At 40.2% G+C, this 19,461-nt stretch overlaps 2 protein-coding genes across 2 annotated transcripts; both read right to left on the minus strand.

The window, feature by feature from the left end:
* Positions 1–3,211: 3,211 nt before the first annotated feature.
* On the minus strand, positions 3,212–8,447 carry stoml3b (stomatin (EPB72)-like 3b; the record flags this gene model as incomplete). The annotated part of the gene is made up of 7 exons (XM_079214513.1): positions 3,212–3,897; positions 4,012–4,146; positions 4,321–4,524; positions 4,608–4,690; positions 4,770–4,842; positions 4,952–5,055; positions 8,384–8,447. 7 exons carry the CDS (start codon positions 8,445–8,447, stop codon positions 3,709–3,711), a joined length of 852 nt encoding a protein of 283 aa, XP_079070639.1. The 3' UTR covers positions 3,212–3,708.
* A 1,273-nt stretch (positions 8,448–9,720) lies between these two features.
* On the minus strand, positions 9,721–19,025 carry proser1 (proline and serine rich 1; the record flags this gene model as incomplete). Its single annotated transcript, XM_079234989.1, has 12 exons — positions 9,721–10,962; positions 11,167–11,311; positions 12,378–13,689; positions 14,788–14,880; positions 16,521–16,599; positions 17,248–17,349; positions 17,643–17,753; positions 17,911–18,004; positions 18,127–18,221; positions 18,416–18,484; positions 18,822–18,887; positions 18,981–19,025. The coding sequence occupies 12 exons, from the start codon at positions 19,023–19,025 to the stop codon at positions 10,840–10,842; spliced, it is 2,334 nt and encodes a 777-aa protein (XP_079091115.1). The 3' UTR covers positions 9,721–10,839.
* Positions 19,026–19,461: the final 436 nt, after the last annotated feature.

Below are 19,461 nucleotides of genomic sequence, written 5' to 3' on the forward strand. Positions count from 1 at the left end.
TTAATCTTGAAGCCTCTACAGCTGGTGGTGTACATCATGTGCAGCATAGTTTTGTACACACAGCTAAATATTGTAATGGGAAATAGATGCAGATGACTGCAGCTGAGTTCTCTCTGTCCCCAAGCCCAACTTGTATAAGGCAGACTGTACATACTGTATGATAGTGACACAGGTAGTGTAGACTTGTAGTAAAAGCTCCCTGCATGAGTAGACATGAGCCCCGCACAGACAGAAACAATACAGATGGAAAGTAGCACACTCTTGTCACCAGAACACAATTCTCTGGTGTGTTCAAAACACGTCCACGTCCTCGATAAAATAAGCTATATACTCTCTCAGTTTCTCATAATACATTTTTTGTTTTCTATCTGAAAAGAAAGCCCAACAAACCGCCTTATGCTAGTCCTGCCGTCTCACCAGCAGAGGACAACCAACAATATATTCCATGAAGGACATTGAAGGACTTTGGATAAATTATTGGTTTGCAAATCAAGTGAATCCTGTTTTTCAGACACTCCAAGGTGTATTCAACATTTTGAAATCAGATCAACGATCATAGTTTTACTTGTGTGGGACGACCCGACATCGAACTCGAGCCATTTTACCTTCAAAATCCAGAGGAATTAATGTTCAACCCTGTGCCAGGTCTTCCTACAGCATCTCAACACATGATGAGCTACTCTTCACTTTTGGGATCCCTCAGGTCAACTATGTCTGCCATTTTGAATTTACCTCAGCGGGAACTTGTAGTGTGCTGTGTCTGTGGCTCAACAGCAGAAACACACAGCTAGCAGGGAGCTCAGATTTAAGGGGGAAAACCTTACACAGGAATCGCTCTTTTTGGTATTGTGATTTTTTTATTATTTTTATTAATGTGATGTTTGTATATATTTTAATTGATATGTATTTTGCTATTTAAGCAAGTATGTACTGTGAAAGTCTTCAAGTCTTAATGTGAAACTTATTATTGCTGTGGTCTGTCTATTTATCAAGTTTAAGGTGTGGAGTAAACGAACGGTGGAATATGTGACGTACAACAGGAGAGAGGAGATATAATAACTTGTTGTCATCACACATACATAGATGGTGTTTGGGGCACTGAGCTATGAACTGGTATATAAGCTACGTAGGTTAAACAAAATACAGGTTAACCCTCGGTTTGCCTCTTTGTGTTGCAAAGATAAGTGTCGCCCTTTCTGAACCTTTGTAAACCTCTTCTGAAGCTTCTGGTTTCTTTATCTGATCGACACTTTTCCAATAATGTTCAAAACTTTTGCAAGCTGCACTTAATTCTCAGTGTGCACGAATATATCGTTCAGGGAATTCTTTTCTAAATTTAGATTAGAAATACTTATTTTTCCTTTTGTAAAAACACTCAAGATATGTCCCGAGATAATTTTCCTCTTATATGTAATACAATAGAGAAACCAACCTTTGGTATATGGAAATGAGAATAATTGTATAGCATAAGGTTTGTCATTGCTGCTTCCTTACTGTACTCTACTTGACTAACTTACCCTCAGGGTCCTAATCTTTCATCTGGCTATTCAATGAAACCTACGGTATTACACAGTGTAATCTCAGTGATCTATACCCGCACATGAACAAACAAAGATGTTCAATCTACACATGTAAATGAGCTGCTGTAAATAAATCAGTATTGCCAGTGAGGAGGGATGAGGGTAAGTCTGTGTTGGCGGTTGGCAGTCACAGCGACATTGCTAATGGGAGTAATGGGAGCATGGGTCAGGGTTAGTCAGACGTTTCTCTGCTAAGTTACAGATTAAGTACATGTAATATTATACCAGCATGTAAAGGATCACGTTTTGGGGTTGCTGGTTTTTCAGTACAGTAATAGACTTTTTAAGTCGATCTTTAATTGCCATACCAGCACTTTTCATGGCCGTGATAAAGTAAAAATCTTTTCATCGTATGGATCTTCAAGATGTTTTGTATGACACATACACAGGGTTAAACGCTCTTAAACGAAAGAATGTTCAATACAGCATAGGATTTGAGAAATGAATCTCAATTCTCACTTATTTTATACCTACACTAATGATTTTTGAGAATGTCTTTGCATAATAATCAATTATAAGAATATACTGGTCAGAGAGTCACTGAGTTGTTGAATGTTTTCTTTTTGAAGGGTTGCAGTTCACCTACTCTGCGTCATTGAATGACTCTTAAGGGTCCTCCTAAAAGTCACTTCAGGTGCAAAAAAAACAAGTCTACAAGGATGCAACAAAAACTATTGTTTACAAATGACAGCGTAAAGTCACAGAATTCATCTTTAAATGAATATTTCACTTTTGAATGGACTATGATTTCTCAACAATGAACTAGCAATGGCCCTTGAATGTGTCCTGTGGACATCTGTGTCTCACTCTGCGCTGAATGTCAAAAAGTTAATGACTGCATTTTATACAAGTCATTCATGTGATTTTGTCAGATATAGAAGGACCTCTCGTCTGACCGCTATGTAGCAGCCATTAATATGTAGCACTTGTTTGAGCCTCCCACAAGAAACATGGGAAATTGATCTCATCCATTAGGGATTGCAAGGCCCATGTTCATGTGTAAATGCTGTTGTGGTGAATGTTTCCAGCACCAGAATTTGAATTTGTGGAGGGAAACTATAAGACTACCCCTCGCGGATTTGGTCCAGAGACAAAGTTCACTGAATATGTTTCTTCTGGCACTGATTGTAGGTTTGAATGTAAATATATTTACAACATGGGTTGTGTCTTAGTGCATCAACAAAGTAATAGAAGCATGTTTTCCTGTCTTTGCTGTTTCTCGTTCTCCCTTTCTCTTCTTTTACCTCTGCATTTGTGATGGTCAACTTGTAACCGTAGCGTAGGAGGCCTAGAGGACGAGGAACAAGATAGTTCAACATGTAATGTATACAAAGTATGTTGATGCTTTTATTTGTACTTTTTTGGGGAGAACACAGTATTAAACAATAAAGAAGAAAAGTTGTGTGATGACTCAAAAGTTTGTCTGCTACATGTATTCTGGATACAAGGGCTTGTTCTAGTTAACAGCATACTGTAGGTCAAAGTATACTTTGGCAGAACTAAGGTTTAGAGTTTGTTGGTTTAGCCTTTTTGATCAGATATGTTTCTCGTCTTCCACTCGTATCCAGCAACAACACTCAGGTGTTAGGTCCTATTGGTGAGGGGTGAAGAGATACAATCAAAAACAAAGTCCAAGGTCAGCTTTATTGTACATTTCTTGACATGTACCAAACATACAGAGGAATTGAAAAAACGTGTGTCTCTTGTCCAACAAATACAGTGAATACAGATCAACATAATTTTGATGACAGTGACAAAAACATAAACTAATATCGCATACAATATAATAGTGATTCAAGATTCAAGGCAACAGAAGCTTTGTAAGCTGTGCGACTGAGAATAAAACAGATAGTTTTAAACATTTTACATTTAATTTAGTATAAAAGTATGCAACTGATCAACATTGAATGAGACACATTTATATGCTATGCTATGCTAATTATGGGCTTGATTACAGCTTGATTATATGTAAACCATAAAGTGTTTCTATGATCAGTCTGAAGAAATGTCAACTATACAACAATAGCATCATCTCGCATCCCGAGAGTTTATTTTAGAAATAGACCCTGATCCTCTCCTATTCATGTTTGATTTGACAGCGACTTTAGAGGATGAACAAACGGAGGTATCACTTCCGCATGAAGTGAGACATCATATCCATGGGCAGGGGGAAGATGATGGTGGAGTTCTTCTCTGCTGCGATGCTGTTGAGAGTCTGCAGGTAGCGCAGCTGCAAGGCTGACGGAGACTCTGCGATCACAAGGGACGCCTCCTTCAGGGCACGGGATGCATTCATCTCACCCTCTGCTGCAATCACCTATACGTAAATCAAGAAAGAGATATTAGGATGGCACACAATAACTAGCATGAAAGTAAACACCTGAAAATAACATGCATTGTGCATCACAGTAAATGATTTACATGTCCTTACCTTGGCTCTGGCCTCTCGTGTAGCCTCTGCTTCGGCAGCCATGGCTCTCTGCAGCTGAAGTGGCAGCTTCACATCTTTCATCTCCACACGCTCCACCTTGATGCCCCAGTTGTCTGTAGCTTCATCCAGGTTGAACTGCAAAAGACAGAAAGAGGAGGAGCTTACATCTGTAGTTTTGCAACATAACTAGTTCCTTGATTAGTCCATATCAAATCAAGCTGTCCATTAGAGATGGGGAAAAAAAGTCAGCAAACACAATGAATATATTATATCTGAGGCCAGAGATGCCAGCCCGAGACTTTCCTGTACCTGCATGCTGTGAGAGATGCCCTCGCGATCAGACAAGAGCTCAGCTAGGTTCTTAGTCCCCAGGACATTTCTGAGGGTGGTTTGAGCCAGCAGACGGGTGGAGAAGTCGGCATTAGACACATTGGCCACAGAGGCAATGGGGTCAAAGACCCGGAAGTACACCACTCCGTCCACCGCAACTGTAACTGAGTCCTTGGTCAGGATCTGGAGTAGTAATAAATGACAGTTTGTCTGTGAGTGTCCGCGGCTTAAAACTGAAATCAATTTGTCTCTTGTGCCAACCCTACCTCTTGTGGTGGGATGTCAAATGAAACTGTTCGCAAATCCACTTTCACAAAGGAGTCAGTGCATGGCAAAACAAAGAAAATTCCTGTGGACAAATAAAAGTTAAAAAAAGAAAACTTTACGTTAATTATATTGTATCAATCTGGAAATAATATTGTTTGTACCTGGTCCTTTGGCCTTCCTGTCTGTAATGCGGCCCAGTCTAAAGATGACAGCGCGCTCATACTCCTGAACAATCTGCAGGTAGACCACAGCACAAGCTACATTCACATTCAAACTCTCAACAAAGGAAATAGCGGCTTCTGCTTTTCAACCCACTGTGCTAATTATTTTGTTGTTCACTCACCTTCAGACAAAACCAGATGGTGAAGGGGAAGAGGAGAATGGTGAAGAAGCCAGACAGTATGACTAGGATCCAACCACAGCATCCCAAAGCCCCTGTCCGTTCAGCTAGAGCGAGAGAGACAGCAGTGTCTGTTTAACATACTGTGAAATCCCTAAAACCAATATGAAATTGAGAGGAAAGCCTTTTAATTATAGCCAAGTAAGAGTTGTGAACAAGTTTGCATCAACAAGAAAAAAGATCTTATTCACTGGGGCATAATGAGGGAAAATATGGACATCTGGCATAAAATCCCAGGTCACTGATCAGAAACCAGTTTAAAATGACTTTAGAGGTGGAGGCGATGCCTTTTGGTTTAACTACAAGACTGAATCATAATACAGCTTAGATCTAACACTGAAACTGAAAGTTTACAAACAGGAAACTCTCAGACAAAGAGTAGTGCACCACGTGAAATTTTTGCGCCGCTTATGTTGTAATTTTCTTTGTCCTAGTATCATCAGCAGCAACATTATTCTCTGTTTCTAGGTCAAACCACAATGCAGTTTCCTGTTGTTGATCTAAAGGAAATATTACTGCCACGCTACACTTCAAAAGAGTATTAGTGCACATTATAGAGCTTTATAAATTCATTTCATGTTCTCTAGTTACTGGAAAATAAATGCATATTTTGTGAGGATTGCTACAACACTATGATCATAGCTTAAATTGTGCCAATCTTCATTATATCTGTATATATTCTTTCAATTAAATAGGTTTAAAAAATTGCACTAAAACCTATTTGGATGGAGGAAATTGTAATTGAAACAATACACAAATGATGTCTGTAGTAGCCCTTTAAGGCCTCACCCTAACCCCTAATCCCTAATCCTATTTATTGTTTGAGTTGTGTGTTTAGAGATTGGGGATTATATATATATATATATATATATATATATATATATATATATATATATATATATATATATATATATATATTATATTATATTATATACTATTGTAGCCATCATTTGTATGTTTTATTTGATACCTAACATGTATCAAACAAAGTGTGACACCTCTTGTGGTTCACCTACAATTGGATTTCAGGCCATGCATGAAATAATATCCACTTAAGCAGGAGGCCATCGACTGTATTTCACCTGTTTTTGAGTCCTTAATGAAGGCTGGTGTAATAGTTAAGTGTGATTTCGGGAAAAGGGGGAACCAAATGAGTGGCGATTTGTCCAAGAAGCTATGTCCAGCGATTGACATGTATACAGGAAGCACTGTTTCAACAGGTGAAAGGAGTCTACTTTTGGAACATTCCACCGTTAGCCTCACTAAGAGATGACCCCTACCATCACGGCGGAGGAGCAACAAGGACCACGATGGAACTTGAGAGCGATACTTGTGTAAGCGTAATCTACATGGGACAGATCCCTGTGTGGTCTACTCATCCCTTAGCCGAACTACGGAGACTACAAGCCCTGGTCACAGTGGTGGATTGGCCATAGGGAGTACCGGGAGTTTTCCCGGTGAGCCGGTCAGTAATGGGCCGGCAGTGGCTGACCTTTTTTTTAAAAATGTTTTATGTAAAGACGCATAAGAGACGCAGTGGCCCTATAATAGGCCCAGTAGTCCCGCCCACGCATTTTCCAGACCCCCTCGTCCAATCACCTTTAATGATGAGCTAATGACACATCATTAGCAATCTGTGAGAGAGAAGAGAAAGCAAAAAAGTAGAAGAAACGAAAAGGCGGTGCAGAAAAACTGAGGGAAAAGAAGAAGAAAAAGCTCTCGCAACTGATGCTGCTAAGAGCAGAAATATAATAAACATGTTTGCTGCTGCGGGGGCCGGCGGCGGTGGCGGAGCCTACGCTCCGGGGCTTTGGCTGCGCCGGGCACGGCGGGTCCCTCTCCGGTGTCGTCGGACAGTGAATGTGAGGCTACCCCTGCCATGGTGGCACAGTGTCATGAAGTGGAGCTTCTAATGAGGACCAAGACAAGTCTGGTATGAACGGACTCACTTTACTGGTGAACTGCAGCATTACAACTGTTAAAGCATTGAGAACTCGCTCTTGCACCCGACATGTATATCTTTTCCACACGTAACATTCAACATTAGTTAGCGTAAACAAGCACGTATCATTGTACTTTCTGCCTTCAAAGTAAAAGCACTTCCTGTTTCCATGCTCTTCACAATAAGAGTAAATAATGTAATAAAACAAGTTACAACATACAGGAGGGGGAGGAGGAGATTGGTGGTGGTGATAGTAGGTGAGTGCTAGCTAACACTCATTCACTAAATGTTCAGAAACGTTGTCTATGAACTTTACTTGAATAAATCTAGTTCTAAAGTGTTGGAAAATGATATACTATCCTGATTAATTAACCACTATTTTAAGGTGCTGTGGTTTGAGCATGCAGATCTGCTTTTTCACATTTTTTATAATTACAAATCAGGTCACCAGAGTTAAAGTGTTTTAAGTATCAATATACTTTCTTTAAGCTCCAATTTGTTCAAACATGCTTTACCTATTTTTTTCTGTCAGTGTTTATGGTTTATTGTCCATGCTTTTCTTTTTTTTGAACACTTATTTATGGAAATTTTCAGATTAAATTACATCAAATAAGAGACAAGGAGACAATGACCCATTTCAGTATAGTAGTGTTGTTAAGGGCTTGTGTGATTATATGTACAGTACATCAACGGACCGAGTTGGCATAGTATCTGCGCGCGGATTGTGGTGAGTCAGTCTGGACCAAAAAGTCCAGGGCCAAATTTTTGTCCCAGTCCAGGCCTGCCTGGTCATGAACTACATTGTCCCATTGATTATCAGGTCTAACCACCTGAGAAAAACAGCATATTGTGCCATTGACGACCCAGGTTATATTGATCACATTACAGTACATATTGTTGTGAGTTATGTTCATATGAACAGGAAGCCCCGTAATACACAGCACGTAGCAAGTACAATTAATATGATGGAAAATTACACAATATGAAAGCGAGCCGTCATCAGCAACCAAATACAAGGACAATTACACTCAAGCCAACTGTGTGACATGACAGCTCCTTTTCCCCTGCTCACAGAGCACGGATACACACACAAAGTCACATGCTTTTGGGACTCTCATTTCAGTGACATGTGATTTCTATCTCTATGACGACAGAGTTATACTTTGCCCTAGCTGCATTCTACCTACACAGGTGAGCTCCTGCGTGTACATCACACATAATGCCGTCCGGCTCACATAACAAGGTAAAGACAACGCACGGTCGACTTATGTTTCATGGAAAAGTAAACATCTCCTTTGTTGATATATTCTGTAAACACTAAACTGTGAGCCTGCACGTCTGCCGTTGGTAATATTTTACTTTTTAACAAAACTAGTTATGTAGAATTAAAGCTCAGAGGAAAAGACATGAAAAATAAATATGGTTGATCTTACATATTAAATCTTCTTTGCTTATTCCTCTTCTCTTCTGGCTTTCCACTTGGTCCTCCATTTCCATGAGCTGGTTAGAACTGAGAGGGGAAGTGTGTTGAGAGTTAGTTGAAGTGTATCTGAAGAGGGAGTCACCCAGCCTTTTAAAGCTGTAGTGCTCGATTATAGAACGGGTCAGAGAAGGTGTGGCTCCACTATTGAGTTGATCATCGACAAAGTACAATTACCACGATGATAACACAGAACTGGATAATCATTAATAATAATTGCATAGTGAATCTTACAATACCAACCCAATTAAACATAGAAAATAATGTGTATGTAGAATGCAATGCTTCACTTTCCTTCTTTTCACTTCCTACTAGAATGAGGAACTATTACCCAAATCTTAAAATGAGCTAATGAGGTCTTTGCACTGGCTCCCTGTCAAACACAGAATTGACTTTAAAATCCTGCTGCTGGTTTATAAAGCACTGAATGGTTTAGGGCCTAAGTATGTTCGCGATCGACTGCTACCTTATGAACCATCCCGGCCACTCAGGTCGTCTGGGACGGGTCTACTTTCTGTTCCAAGAGTCAGAACTAAACATGGAGAAGCAGCGTTCAGCTTTTCTGCTCCACATATCTGGAACAAGGTCCCTGAAAGCTGCAGGTCTGCTGAGACCCTCAGCTCCTTTAAATCCAGACTAAAGACCTTTCGGTTTGCTGTTATTCTATTGTTTGCTTTTTGAAGGTTTTTTATGTTTTAAAATTAAAGTTTTAATTGTTTTTAAATCTTGTTTTCTTCTGCATTATGTTTTGATGCTTTTAATGTGATGATTGGAATGAACGCAATGTCTTCTACACTTGTTCTAGTACGGGGACATATTTGACCCTTTCCTTATGAATAAATAGTAAGGTATAGGTCTACATGGTGAAATAGTTCAGAACATTACTTTCTGAAATTATAGTAACTAAATAAATGCAAACTAATTAATACTATTACGTTAAGGATAAAACAATTGACAAAATATGGCTAGAATGAAAACAATAAAAATTGGAATAATGGAAAATGCTCCAGTGAGATCCCATGACTGGGTCTGTTGACTAATTAACACATGACTGATGACATCACTTGTGTGTTGAGCAATATTACGGATGATCATGATAAGCACCGTTTAAAGCCATAAACAAACTGCAAGTAGGCTGTCAGACTGTGAAATACTGAGGGTTGAATAAAATAACTATAGAAATAGAATAACATTTAACAATATCAGTTAACACATGTTTACCGCAGTCTTCAGCGCTGCTCATTATTTGGTCACTTTTGAGCACTTTCAATTCATCAGACATTATTTTAGGCCTTATTTTATATTTTATTAAAAAGTCACATAAACAGGTGATGATTATTATACCTCTTTAAAAGCAATGGCTTTCCTGATAGCCATGGCACTAAAAGAGATACAGCAACAGCTACAGCAACCAGCAGTTTACTGACAAAAAAACAAAAACGGGTGCAAATACAAAAAGGACAAAAGAAAACACAGGGCATCAAACAGCTTGTCTATTACTCTCAACTGTCTCTGAGTGTACTGAGGTTTACAGTAAATGAGGTAAAATTACAGTTTTCACAATGTTGCAAAGCCTTACCGAAGAATATAGACATTGTATCTCAAGTCCATATACAAATCAAGTTTGTTATCAGAAACATCTGCATACAGTACATCTGGTCAAGACTGTAATAATAGCACTAGCAGGGTGACATATGTCAAAGGAAATGTGTAAACATATGCAATGTAAATCACAGTAAACTGCTGACAGCCACAATGGTGTGTTCACTGAAATTTAACACAGACATGAGTGGAACTGCCAAAGTTTTTGTGTACAACACTCCCACTCCTGACACTGCACGAGGATTCAAAAATATTTAGGATGTTCCCCCCTCAAAATATGACTGCGCCATACAGCACAATATAACATAACACAATAATCAATCAGTATCAAACGCATGTCCTTTTCACTGTGACTGCATGAAATACTACATGAGGATACTGTCAATTCATTACATGATATCATGTCAATTTTTCCATTTAATTTCTAGAATTCATTATTTGCTAAGAAATGTTGATAAACTTGATTAAAAACAGCCAAGTCCAGCTAACATTTAAACCATTCATGGTCTACTTGTAAAACCTAACAACTTTGACAACTGATATTTACAACTGTTCACTATGAATAATAGAGGAAATATGCCATCTCCCCCACACACTATGTGGACTGTTTTCACAATAGTGTTACTTGTAGTAGTAGTAATCATTCAGGCTGTAACACACACATTATTGAAACTCTCCAATCTGTCCTGTGTTCTTCAGGGTTCAAGACCATAAAATACAACGTGTCAACTGCTGAGGGGAAGGGTAGGGTGTACGATGGGGATGGACGTGTAAGTGTACTCAATGTTTCATAGTGTGCTGTGGGTTTCACTGCCAACCCAACTGGGGGTGCAGACCAGGCTGGAGGGGAAAGGGGTTTCCTGGGCCTGGAGGATAGTTGGTGAAACTATTGGGCTGAGGAGGGAAGCTCTCCAACGCAGATGGATGAGCCTGCAACAAGACAAAAACAGTGTGTGCTTATCACATTTATCAAAACTGGCATAGCAACATATGTGTGTGTGTGTGTGTGTGTGTGTGTGTGTGTGTGTGTGTGTGTGTGTGTGTGTGTGTGTGTGTGTGTGTGTGTGTGTGTGTGTGTGTTTGTGTGTGTCTGTGTGCGTGCGTGTGCGTGCGTGCGTGCATGCGTGCGTGTACCTGCAGCAGGGCAGACTGCATGGCTTGGTTGTGGAGGCCACCGAGGTTTGCAGGAGAGGCAGAGGGAGAGAAGCCCGGCACCCCCGGGAAGGACAGCAAGCCGGGGAACCCGCTGCTTCCTGGAGGCTGGAGTCCACTGCTCAACCTGTAACATGCAGAATAATAGTTATCACTCTACATCGTGATCTTAATTAGAATAGTATACTTTGACACATTATTCTGTATCTGTTGGGTTAGGGTGCTAGAGTGTTTAAAATACTCTTTTTTTTTTTCTGTGATGAAATACAACACGCATTCTACTAGATGGAAAGCAGGAACATATTTGAGGTGACTATATGACTATAATGAGTATCATTTGTGTTGTTCTGTAAAGCACTTATTTAGCACTTTTGAAAAATTAAATCGTGAAATGATTACAAGATCAAAATCACAATTTATCATTGATCAGTCCATTTAAATATAAGGCTAGCGCTAGACTAGTTAGCACGTTATATCTCGTTTGGTGAGGCTGTTTGTGCAACACTTGTAAATTGACAAGATAACGTGCTAAACATATGGTTGACTATAATCACCTTTTAGCAAACTCGCAAAGCACTCTCTGATACAACACAAACCAAAGGCTAAACCTCCACAGTAGACTTTGCTCTTGGGTGCAGCGTTTCCACTAATAAAACCCAGTGGAAAAATCAATGCACATGATTTATGATGCCCTTTCACCTGCCGTTTTTCCAAGACGTCTGTCTTTTTCTGAGTATATTTCATATTTGTTTATAGTTGAACATCTAATTGGAAAGCAATGACATGTTCAAATTAACCCACAATTAATTCTGACTTCTAGCTACTGGAAATGGAGAAGCCAAATCAAATGGCGAAATATTATAGAAAAGTAGGGACAAGTATAAACATGTACACTTACTACATATCCAACCATATACCACTTTTATGCTACACAAATATTGGTACATTATTTTGTATACTGACTTAATAGTATTAGATTTTGAGCCATTTTGATTCAATTTGCTTTGTGGCACAGAGTGAGATGAGAGCAGTAACTTCCACAGAGCTACATTTCAATTGAGTATGGTCTTTTCATGTCAGAGTAAATTATATGATATTAGGAAACCAATATAAAATCATTAGATATGTTTTAGATTATCCATGCAACATGGCTTCTGAATACTGGAATGTAAAATTTTTCGAAGCTCACATACCCAGGCTGGAAGTTGGAGCTGAAAGCAGACGCAAAGCCTGGTAAAACTGGAGATGATGATGGAACTCCAGCTGCGGCTGCCGCCGCTGCGGCTGCCGCCTGCAGAGGTGACACCGATGCTACTGAAGATGAAGAGGCCCCTGGCAGGCCCATGAATGAAGACAGCACAGGGCTCCCAGGACCATGCCCTCCTGAAACCCCCAACGTTGGGAAAGCACCAGGGTTAGCACCAGGCGGAAGGCCTGGGAATAAAGAGGGGCCAGAGGTGAGGCCCAGACCGAAAGGGGAGGCAGCATTAGGGGCCATGCCTGGGTACATGGAGGTTGCTGGATGGTTAGAAATGTTGGAAGTGGGAGGCATGGATGAAGACATGGAGGAAGGAGGGAGAGAGGATGAAAGGGAGGAAAAGGGAGACAGGCCAGGATAATGCGAGGGTGCTTGGCTGGAGGACAGAGCTTGGAAGCCGGTGATACCAACAGGACTAGAGAGAGAGACTTGAGAAGAACCCGGGTGTGATAGACCCAAGGAACGTGCCAGGGCAGCCTGGGCAGAACCTTGCACCACAAAAGAGCCAAGAGATGGTGTGCCAGAGCGCGAGGTGCCCTTAAAAGCAGAGTGCACAGGGCTGTTACTCCCACTGTTACTACCCCCAGCGTGTCTGTTCAGGACTCCAGCCGTGGCCATGGCAGCCTGAATCTGTGCTGAATGAGCTGGGGAGGGTTTGGGACTGGGACCTGGAGTGGAACAGCTCGGAAGAACTGGAGTGGATTGTCCAGAGGGAGTGTAACTTCGGATCACTGACCCAGAGGGGTTACCTGCTTGTGGGTGTAAGCCATGGTGGGTGGGTCCTGACTGGTGATCTGTGGACTGAGAAAAAACCCTCTGCTGATTTGAGCCCATGGAGTTAGTCTGCGATAAAGGGTCTGGGCCGCTGCGGGAGGAAGCAGGGGTGCCTGGTCGGGAAATGGCATGGAAGGGGGAAGGGGAGAAGCCCCCGCTGCCGGGGACAGGAGTTCCACAAGGGGTGCCAGAAGGTGTGTGGGCTTTAATGACAGATGAAGGTGTAGGTGTAACATGGCCACTGGGGGTCTGTGGACCTGCTTTGATCACGGATGGGGATGGAGCAGGAGAGGGAGGGTTGTGAGAGGGAACCATGCCAGGGAAAACTGGTGTGATTGGGGTTGTTGGAGGTGGCTGAGCAGAAGATGCTTGATGTGAGACAGGGGTAGAAGGCGTGGATCCATGAGGAATGAGGAGAGGCCCGCTTTTGACTCCAGGTGTGGTGTGCTGTGGGTTGCCTGGTTTGGCGTAACCTGGAATGAAAAAAAGATCAAAGTTGGTGAAAAAGATAATCTAAAAAAAAATTGTAATACATAGTTGTACCACATAGTTGCATACAAAATTTGTTTTTTCTTCTGATCACTAGTGTTATCGTTCAAACACAGACAGAAAAGGTTAAAATCCGACAAACTAAAGTAAAAGAAGCAATGGAGGAACAGCCAGAGAGCATTCCTGTGTGCAACTTATTATGTAAATACTAACAATTTTCAAGATTGGAATATGTCTTCTTCTTACCTTTGGGGAAATGTTTACATAATTGATTTGGCTTAGTAACTGCATATTCACTTTCATCACATACTGTGCTGATCTCAACTCTGCTTTGGACATTTGTCAATTTAGTACAACTTGAGATATCTTTGTACGCATGACCACATGTCTCCCCAAAGGCCCTAAAAGATGTATTTCAACTGTGAAAACTGATGAGAAAGTGCATAAAAAAAATACAAGTTATCCCAAGCAATGTATGTTAAATGCCAGCCCACAGCATGATTCCAGAAAGAAGAAGATTAATGGCAATAGTTTAAAGCTATTCCTGGTCCACACCACAACAGACCCATCCTCACAATTCATCAAAGCATTCTTCTCCACTGACTGACCAGAAAACAGACGTACCTCCATGTTGTACTGCCATACACTACAACAGCCTTGCTTTTGACCATTCTGTGGAGTTGTTCAGGACGGTATTATATGAGACGTATGTATATGTATTTATATGAACAACAAATACTGGATTATATCAAAGATCAGAAGTGTGGTTGCATTAGATATTAAGCAACCGAATATGGCAACACCCCCCCTAAAAAGAATATTGCTAAACTGAATCAATCTCTCCAACAGCTCTAAAACAAAAAGGAATCCAATACACATCTCTGCATTGGCTTGAACTAAAATGTACGATGCGGTGTATTTTTCTGGTCACTCAGTGTACTCCAGAAGTAAGAGGCACATTCTTCACCTGATAAACGGCATTCAACTTGAGAAGCGCAGGTAAGCAGCATGCCAGAGAGTTAGGCAGCAAGCTTCAAGGAATATCTATTTGCTCGCACACACGCGCTTCCAACGACTCATACCTGCTACTTTGTGGGTGGAGTTGTACGGGGGAGGGGGCACGCTGGTGGTTATAACCCCTCCCACAGAAACAAGGCCTGCGTTGTTGTACGCACCTGAGTAGTAGTTGCACATATTAATAGCATCCACCACACATTCATATATATATATATATATATATATATATATATATATATATATATATATATACATATACACACACACACACACACACACACACACACACATATACACACACACACATGTGGGATTCACACACACACAACGCACCCCACTACGAACTATACCTCAACCTGTACCTGAAACCATTCAAAGCAGCATTATTAAATCCTCAATTGTCTGAGAGCCCTCTATCTTACACATCTGGGCCCTATTTCTCGTACCTGGCTTACTGAGTTAGCGGGCTAATTTTCAGGATAAGATGACGTAGGTCTGGCTTTTCGGTTTCTCGAAGTTTAGATAGATCACCATAGCAACACATCCAAAAATTTAAACCTGCTCCCGGGCAGGCTTACTGAAATTCACTGGATAAGATGGCCACTCCCACCGGACAAAAAAGGCAGCTCACTTCCTCATTGATGAAGGAGCGATATTAGTTATATTCGTTTTATAGGGAGAGAGTTCTTCCAGATCGCCAAGATCCGTTCTCACATCAGGATGACTTCCTGTACGCGGCGCTATAGATTCTACCGACAAGAATCATATATTTACGAGAGCCGCGGACATTGATCACCACAGGCGCAGCCGATCGCCCGTCTCATCAGCCGCTGCATGTCGTGCTGTTCTTAAGTTTATTTAGCGCTTAAGAAACTTATGGATGTGTTAAAGCACTCATAATTATATGACAGTGCTATTAGTACACCATACAAATCATTATTGTAGAACATGATTAAGGTGATCGTGATAAGAATACAGAGAATCACACACAATGTATTTTCACTGCTTCAATTGATTGAATTTCTGATTATGAATAATACATACATACTAATCCGCCCATACACATATTCAAACTCCTAGTTATATGGTAATCTACACATACATGTATATACACATATATAGTACATGATACAAAAGCATATATTACAAATATCTACATACTACTGCCAGCAGATACATTTAAATAAATATAATCTGATTGATTTGGGTGATAAAGCACTTAAAGTTAGCCGATACATTTTCCCAACACTGACGCATTTAACTTGTCTTATATATTTTCGGCGCTTATGTCTCACAGCGGGGGCGGTGTTAAGCTGTGTTCACAGCAAACACGATGCAAACATGTTGCAAACGTGTTGCGAATATTCGCAACGCATTTGCTGTGAACGATTAAGGTAATGACTTTCTCATATGCCTTCATGATCATCTCCTGCTTCTCAGCGGAGAAATAAAAAGAGGTTCCTCTGAGTTTATTTGCCTTTGTCCTGTTAGAACATCGTGGTGTCAGTGCTCGATTATTATCCCTTCTGAAGAGGAGCGGGCACGCACATTTATCCAGATGAATGACGTCTGGTTAGAATTAACGAGACCGTTTCAGCACGGATCTTCCGTGGAGAAACTGAGTTAGCCTGATGTCAATCATCTCTCTAATTTAAGCTGGATAATAGGACATTTGCTCGACTTTGTTGAGCCAGGTACGAGAAATAGGGCCCTGTTTTCTTCTCATCGTCAAGTGTTGGACGACAGGGCAGGGCGTGGGAAGGCAGAGATAGGTGTGTGTATGAGGGTAAATTCTTACTTGGTGCGATGGTGGCGTGGGGTCGGCACGGTGGTATCGGGTATGGCACAGGCCGATGAGGGTTGTAGGTTGATGGAAACTAGAAAAGGACAAGAAAAAAAACTCTTAAATGATCAGCCAGTTCTGTCTAACTCTGTGAATCTGTCATGTAAGTTTTCAAAAGCGATATAAAAGAATTTACACATTGATTACATTGTTAAAACACAGTGAAAATCAAAAGGAAAAATGTGGAAGATCAAACCACTGCTCTGTATAAAAGCCTAACAAATGATCCCTTTTCATGCAGGTGGTCATTATAATATAATGTACCCATATTCCAAGATGATTATCTTTATCGATTAGCAAAATTCAAAAAATGTCATAGCATCATCAGTCACCACACATCAACAATGAATAGGGTACAGTATGCAAAGTTGATTTCCATGCCATCGAAATGTTAAAGTGTCTGTTAATGTGTTCTTAATCAAATATTTCTCATTTATTTCTGTATGTGTTGCCATTATTCTGCTTACAGTCTTTACTCCAGTCCATTTAGCACTCTCGCAGTCGACTATCGTTAGCTTTTAAACCAAGACTTGACATGTACTGTAGGTTGAAGTTTTTATTATGCATAAGCATTGTTAATAGTCATGTGAGGCCTTGACCCTTTAGGATGATTTACTGTAACAGTACCAGGATGCCCCATAGAAACCGCATAACTATCTGTGATTCCCATTCTAGTGCTTACAGGTTTGAAAGGTCCAATGATACGAGCAGAAATTCCTTTCCCCTCAAGGTTGTTAGAAGTGTCCTCTTTCTTCTCTGCTTCTTTCTTTACTGGAGGAATTCCCTGTGATCAAAAACAAAATACATGTTTAGAAGGTCAGGCATATTTAGAAGAGACAAAATGCATCAGGTGTGTCACTTTTGTGCTGGCACTTCAATTAAAATCACAAGACAAATAAATGAACTTAGCTATTTGGTATGCAACACAGTTTTTACAAAAAAAGTATACAAAGTAAAGCATTCAAGGTGAAATATCAATATTTTAGATTTAACTTAACCTTCTATGTTTTTGCTTCCAGACAGTACAAGTTGTTAGTGGTTCAGGAAAGCTCAATGGAGAGCCATGCACATACTTACAGGGAATGTGCCACTGACCAGGCTGGGTCTACCTTTAGGGTATGGATTTCCTGGTATCATACCACAGGACGAGATCATTGCTACAGGAGCCTTGCAGCCAACCTTACATACCTAGTGACACAGAAGTGTAGTATTATTGCATTAATCGCTACCACAGGGATTCTACCGGGGCTTTTGATACTAAGACACAACATTTGCAAATAGGGTTTCTATGCTAACCTACCTAGAGCACAATAACATGCAATTCAAGTTGTATAGGTGAACTTACTTGCTCCAGTATCCTGCGAGCACGCTTCTTCTCAGACAAGTGTATGCGAAACAGATCCTCCACAGGACGATAATTTTGAGCATCTGAAATGTTCCTGTATAAGGAGAGAAATCCATAGTAAAACAAGTAACACAATTCCCAATCAGCTGATATTACAACATTTGATCTTTTACAATCTATTCAGGGTGCTTGGATACTTTTTCAGAATGTACTCACAAAGCAATTAGTTCCAGGACAATCAGTCTGTCTTTTGAGAAGGTGAAGCAATTCAGGATATTTGCAACTTTGGTTGTAGGGATTGCAACCATTTTCTAAAGTTAACAGAAGGAGAAATGTGTCAATCAATGACAGCGAGGTGGTAATGCCAGAAAATAATAACTTCAGCCTCACTAATTAATATTGATGTTGCTTTTACACAATTAAATGATATCCATTTTTAGAATACATATTTAGCAATGCAAACTTTAAAATGTGATGCTAATCACCTAACATACGTGTTACTCACATGCTGCAGAGCTTTAACTGCTTTGATCTGTGGCTCTGCCCATGAGAAATATTTCAGTATCTCCATCACCTGTGGATGTTTAAGACAGTGTTACAACTTACATAGACATGATAGCTGCACTGCTATAGTATGGTGGTATGAAATACCATAATACTTTTGAATACCAGTATTATTAATAAAAATATATATTTTGACACAACCATATTTTAGTTTTACTCTGTTGTAACCTATAACTTTACTTAGCATGAAATGAACTATTGCAAATACATAATTATCCTTAGTAAGCATGGATCTAGCAAAACACAACACGCAAGTTCCATTATGTTAACAACAAGTACAAATGTGTGGGGACCCTGTGGTCAAACATAATATGATCACATGGCTGTGTTGCTGTTTGGACAGTTACCTGCTCACTGGAGAAATACCCATGCACCTGCTCTATGGCTTTGATCCGTTGATCGGTCAGGACACACTGAAACACGGAATAAAGAATTAACAAACGCCTAAATTGACACAATTTCAAATCTTAAATGGGTCAAACAATTTGGGATTAGACACTTCTTACCTTTCGTATCTCATCCAAAACTATATCAAATGATTTCTTATCCATGTTTGTGGATTTAAATACACGTTCGCCTCTTGATCAATAAATACAGTTATTTTACCAGCAATTGGTAAAAACACGTTTTACAATGCAGATGATAGGATGGTTTGAGATAAAACGCATTCGGATGACTTAAAGTCTAAATACCATGCTTGTCGTTCAACGTTACTGATTTAAAATCAAAATGCTAGTCAAGCATAATTCAAAGGATTGCATATTTGCAGTAAATCTGTATCCTTTAGTTCCGTAATAAAGCTATATCCAGTCCTTCTATAAAATACAACTTTCCGCCCATGAACAATGACTTCCAAACAAGAGAAGCTGTGTCTGCAGTGCAAAACCTGCCTGCACCAGATTTGTCCGCAGCTAACAACAAGCTAGCACGCTAAAGCAAATCTTAATTCTGTGCACAACGCAACAAAAAAAACACTGGAAAATGCGG

Source organism: Taurulus bubalis, assembly GCF_910589615.1.
Source record: "Taurulus bubalis genome assembly, chromosome: 2".
Taxonomy (NCBI): Eukaryota; Metazoa; Chordata; class Actinopteri; order Perciformes; family Cottidae; genus Taurulus; species Taurulus bubalis.